General features: G+C 37.6%; 1 protein-coding gene across 1 annotated transcript in view; it reads right to left on the bottom strand.

Annotated features, from left to right (window-relative positions):
- Positions 1-1468, bottom strand: part of PSMD6 (proteasome 26S subunit, non-ATPase 6) — a 629161-nt gene extending 627693 nt beyond the window's left edge. The window contains exon 1 of the mRNA XM_044077992.1: positions 1230-1468. Within this exon, the coding sequence (XP_043933927.1) occupies positions 1230-1374 (145 nt within the window). The 5' untranslated portion in view covers positions 1375-1468. The remainder of the gene's footprint in view (positions 1-1229) is intronic.
- Between the last annotated feature and the right edge of the window lie 4532 nt (positions 1469-6000).

The raw sequence follows: 6000 nt of genomic DNA on the forward strand, positions 1-6000 counted from the left end.
CTTGCTGGAAAGTAGGGCAGTAATATTTTTTAGTACAGGGCATTCTTCTTGATGATGAATGAAAAAAGGCATGCTTATTATCAAATTGAAATGGCTAAGGTGATAAAACGATAATATGCAGTTTTGACTGATGTAACAATCAGCACTCTAGATTGTTAAAAGGAATAATACAAAAAGCAATGGACACAGCCTACAACACAAATTCTAATATACAGCAAGTATAATCCAAGTGATTTCTGAAACAGACATTAAAAACCACCACTCAAAAGTTATAAATGAACCAAGAGAGCAGCATTTTTACTGCATTTAAAGAATACTTAAAAATGCATAAATAGCATTGAGTGGGCAGCACAGAAAACCAGTTTTATCATATATTCAGATGCATACGTTAATGTCTGCATCACCTAATCATTTTAATGACTACAAATAAGAGCTAACCTATTCAACCACTAACAATACAAAAAACCCCCCAAAAAACAGACAATTCAAAAGTGGAAAAGCTACAGTAAAGTACTACATATATGCATTTAATTAGTTTTTACTTCATACAATGACCTAAAGCTTATATGTGATTTGTTTTGGAAGTAACCAGCATCTCACCCAGTAATGTTATTTTGTAAACACCGTTCATATGTCACTATCAAGTGGAAAGTAATGCAGTGTACAAAGTACTGCCCTTCCTGCCTTGCTATCTCCATTAAAAAAAAAAATACACATACCTCCAACACCTTTAGTCAGATATTCCAGTTGTGCTTAGTTTAACAGTACTTATTTTAACAGCAAGCAAGCATCTTAAAGTACACTGAACTTAACAGTATTCAAGAAAACTGCAATAAAAGTGGAATATGTGCAAAATACATTTTAAGCTATTTACATTTCTTAATTTACATATCCTTCACCAGCAACCTTCACCAGCAAAACATAGAAGTAATCAGCTGGGATAGTTTAATGTCCTTTCTTGAAAGATCAAGTAATGAAAAACTTACACAAATCTATTAGACTACATGTCAACATTAACAACGCATAACTGCTTTTATTTTACACAAATACGATTCTAAAATGCCCAGAGCTTGTACCCTTTCTCACAACCGCCCATCCCTTGCCCTGTTGTTGGTCCTAAGGTCTCATTAAACTCCCGAGACAGGCATGCACACTTTACTCAAACGGCAGGCTCCGGTCAGGCCTCATGACTATGCAGATAGGATCTTTCCGCAAATTAGAACACTCACTGTTTTCTTTAACAGCTTCCATTAACTCTGTCTTCACTTTTACATCCTGCCGATGTTTATCCACGGTTAACAAGAACTTGAGTTGTGCGATCCGCAGGTCAGGATTTTTTGGTAATCCCTCCTCTTCCAGATTTTCTAAAGGCATTATTCCGAAGTACAGAAACCGGCTCTAGGTACCAGAACACATTGAATGAACTGCACCTACAGTTGACACACCAGCAGTCCTGCCTCCAATTGCTATCGATACAACAAACACATGAGAGCTACAAAGCTGTACCGCGCCTGTAATTGTGAGCATCGCCATCTGCAGATCGGCGGTATTCCAAACAGATCAGTGCGAATGTGTCAAAACAGCTAATATTCTTGCTAATTAAAATAAGTAGAAAATGGTGTGAAATTTATGCTATAATATAGGTTCACAGGTAGGAGCGTATCATTTATTACTTGTCATCAGCAAACTCAAAGCAGACCATTATTGACATTGTCACAGGGTTGCCACCTTTTCAAATGGGCAAAGTGGGACATTTTTGGTACAAACATCAGATTTTACAGGCCGACACATACCCACGGTCAGTACCATAGCTCTCAACCTTCCATCTCCAAAATGAGGAAAATCGCCTTCATAATGTGGAACAAATGGGAAAAATGTGGAACACATACTAATGGCTTACTAACAACTTCAGCTAGGAAGGTCATAGGATGGTTAAAATATGCTAGTTTTACTTATAAAGAAGATCCTTTAATTAATCAATATGATTAATTTCTATTTACTATGGATTTCACTTAAAAAAATTCCTAACACTGAATGTGTGACTGACTCTTTCAATGTGGAACTTTGAGGAACTTCGAGGAACATGAACTTTTTAAGACCCCAAATGAGGTACGTTCCTCGGAATGAGGTACACTTGAGAGGTATGGTCAGTACAAAAGTTAGAACTTAAAATGTTTGCATAAATAAAAGCTTATTCTTGTAGCATTTTAGTTGCTTATTCTGTTTCTTATAACATTTACGTATTTTAGATACAGAATAACTGTTTTATGCAACTATTACATAAACTATAGGAAATAATTTTGTCCTAAAAATCTCAGGGCATTTGCCATTTTTACAATTTTTTGTCAGGACACAACTGCCTAAAGAGGGACTGTCCCTCGCAAAGTGGGACAGGTGGTAACCGTACATTGTCAGTGCATGTCAACTAACCTTTTAACATCATTGATGTTGTACTGCTTAAATCTTTCTGAAAGTGCTTTTGAAAACAGTGTACTTTTATAGTTTTACTTAAAGCAAAATGCTCTGTGCTGCTTCCATATAATCTTAAATTAGAAGCCAACAATGTTTCTAAACTCTGGTAAAAATCACTTTCATTTATTTAACACTTTTGACGAGGCTCGTGAAAGCAATGTAATTTGCTTTTTTATTAAGAGCAAAATGCTATAGATCGCTTCCCTATGTTCCTATTATATGTTCATATGTTACTGAGGACGGATGCCGGGTATATTGGGAAAAAGATGCTAGGAAGCTGCCAGGTAAGAGGAAGGTCTAAGATAAGGTTTATGGATGTGGTGAGAGAGGACACATGCAGGTGGTTGGTGTGACAGAGCAAGATGCAGAGAACAGGAAGAAATGGAAAGAGATGATCCGCTGTGGCGACCCCTAACGGGAGCAGCCAAAAGAAAAAGAAGATTAAAAAACTAGACAATGTAAATCCCAATAGTAATTTCCTCTAACTATGAGGGCCTGATTACACAGCACTGGGGTGAATTTACGTAAGCAATAATGCCCCACAAGGTGTGTGTTAAGCAAGTAATCATGTCTGACAGGGTGTGTGAAGGCCTCTACACCCCTAGAAGGGCGTTATGTCCACAATAACACACACACGCACACCCTAAAGTGCATTATTGCGCTTGGAGAATGGACTGTCTGCAAAAATTGTTGTGTTTTATTTATTTATTTTACTATTTTTTTATATATTTTTGATGTAAACTAGTTCCTCAGCCTAATGCTTCAAACTTGCTATTGTATATGATAATCGTGTTGGAGGAAGCATTTTACATTCAAAATATATCACTTAAAAATGCCCAGGTATTTACTTTATTTTTGGTCCCTTACACCTAAAAGGTTTGTTTTTTTTTCCCCAGTTATTGGCTATTGAAGTTACTAAATAATGGCATACATTTGAGTTTCAGACTATAATTTTATTCAGAAAATTCATGCTAACACAAATCCTTTTATTTAAGCAATTTGTAATTTTATAAGAGCTATAATTAAAGTCTGTTTCTATTTTTGAACCCTTGTTAGGTCTTTATTTTAGGCTTTACCCAGAACTGAAAGGTCCAGAGGTATGCAAACCTCTTTATTATACCATGATCCCCCATTAATATTCCAAAACGTGCACGCTGATTGGCCAGCGTGCACGTTGTAAATCGACTTATACTAATGGAAAAAGGTCCGGTCACCCGGACTTTTTACATTAGTATAAGTCTCGTTTAAAACACTGTCTCGCTATGTTAGAGTTTAACATAGCGACACAGGTTTAAAAAAAGCAACGGAGATCTCCGTTGGTTTTTTTAAAGCTGTCTCGCTATGTTAAACTCTTTTAACATAGCGACACAATGTGTAAAAAGCAACGGAGATCCTGCTTTCTCCGTTGCTTTTTTTTAAACCTGTCTCGCTATGTTAAACCCATTTAACATAGCGAAACAGTAAAAAGCAAAGGAGATCTTGCTTTCTCCATTGCTTTTGGCCACAGCTCTGATGTACTGCGTAAGCATGCGCAGTACATCAGAACTGTCGCGGATACCAGACAGTTGCGGAAGGGCAGCAAAGAGGCATTATACAATGCCATTATTTAAGAAAAGTGATTATTTCTTTTCTTAAATAATGTCATAGTATAATAGCAATAACCCACTTCTGGGTGTGGGTAATGTGGGATTTACCCACGGTTGTCTTTGTTTGGTCCTCGGCCCTCGGGACCAAACCACGCCAACCATGGGTAAATCCCGCATTACCCACACCCAGGCGTGGGTTATTGCTATACTATTGTTGCTGCCAGTAGTCAATCTCACTCACTCTTACACCTCTGTTTCAGAAAATACAAGGTAACTCAAGTCCTAATATTCGAATAAAATATGTCCCCCTTTATTTTAGATTTATTCAGATAGCTTGAGCTAAGAGTCAAGGGCATACCTCTGTCTACATTTTTGCAGAATGCCCAGCTTTTTGGCTCATATGTTTGGTCCCATCCTCATAAAATGTGTAGTTTTCTAGCAAATCACTGGGGATTGAAGTGATTAAATAATGAGAGGCACTGGAGTTTCAGACTTGATATCCTTCAGCGAATATATGCTAATTGAAACCTTGTTATTCTAGCAACTTTGTAAGTTTATAAGAGTAATATTTAAAATCTTTCCCTATTTTTGGCCCTTTGTCCTCCATTATTTGTGGCTGTGTCCAGATATCTTGTGCCAAGAGGTTGAGAGATATGGAAGAGGTACAGAAACCTCTTAACTGACGCTGCTGTTGCCAGAGATTGCTCTCACTCTTCATTCTCTCTCACACACACACACAGTCCATTCTGCTTTCATACATGCATTCACTCACATAAGTTTAGTCTCACACTCTCTCGATCTCTCACACAGTCTCTTCTGCTTTCATACACATATTCACTTAAACACTCAGACAGAAATATAAACACACTGATGCACATACACACACAGACACAGACACACACACACACACACACACACACACACACACACACACACACACACATACATTGTTCTGCAATCGGGGTGCTGATGTATAGTTTGTCCATTCTCTACTAAATAATTATATATACTCATCAGAATTTGGTTTAAAGAGAGCAGGGGGATAGTTTGTTTGATAAGGAGTGGAAGTTTGTTTAATAAGTAAGTAATCCTCTGAGAGTTATATATGTTGGGCTAACAGGTTCTGTTTTTATTGTGATGTAAATTTAGGTCCTTAGAATGGGTATTGGATATGTTTTCATTTTTTTTTTGAGATGTAATAAGTTAAACAGAACTAGGACTTTCACAGCCTTGAAGACTAGCAGAGGTCACTATGTGACAGCCTATAGGAGATGGAGTTAGGTCACAGAGTTCTTAGTCAGTCTTCATAACTTTAGGAGCTCATATCTGACATTTTCTTGGTTAGCAAGTACTGTAGTCTTTCTAGTTACGTGATGTGTTTGGACAGGTACATGCCAAAGGGTCATTGTATTCTGTTATGGGCCTGAATAGGGATAAGTAGAGGGGGAACAATAATTTCCTTGCTCACGGAGGATATGCCATGTAATTGGTTGGGTCAAATAGCATGATTTCTTAACAATTAACTTACACATGGTGGGTAAATAAGATTTAATTATCCATGAATGTGCCTTGATCCATAAAATGGTTTCATTATTGAACGGGTTATTTTTTATGTGGTAGGTGCAGGGGCATTCCTGTTTCTCAACTATTCTCCTGCTTTAAGCATTGAGCCTGAATTAATGGTTGTGACACTGGTTACTAGTGTAGTTTATATCCTTATACAGGATATATCACTTGGAAAGTTAATGACAGCAACAAACCTGCAGTCATCAGCAAACTGTGTCAGCCATAGACCCATGATGTCAGCTTGGATATCAGAGCGGGGGTCCAGTATGGAGTTCACTGGGATGCCACTAGTGACAGGTCTTTTACAGGAAAGTGTACCACCAACCTTCACTGTGTGTGCTCTGTCATATAGCTAGTTTGATATCCAGTGGGTTAC

Source organism: Protopterus annectens, chromosome 7.part0 (assembly GCF_019279795.1).
Source record: "Protopterus annectens isolate FY-2018-M chromosome 7.part0, PAN1.0, whole genome shotgun sequence".
Taxonomy (NCBI): Eukaryota; Metazoa; Chordata; order Ceratodontiformes; family Protopteridae; genus Protopterus; species Protopterus annectens.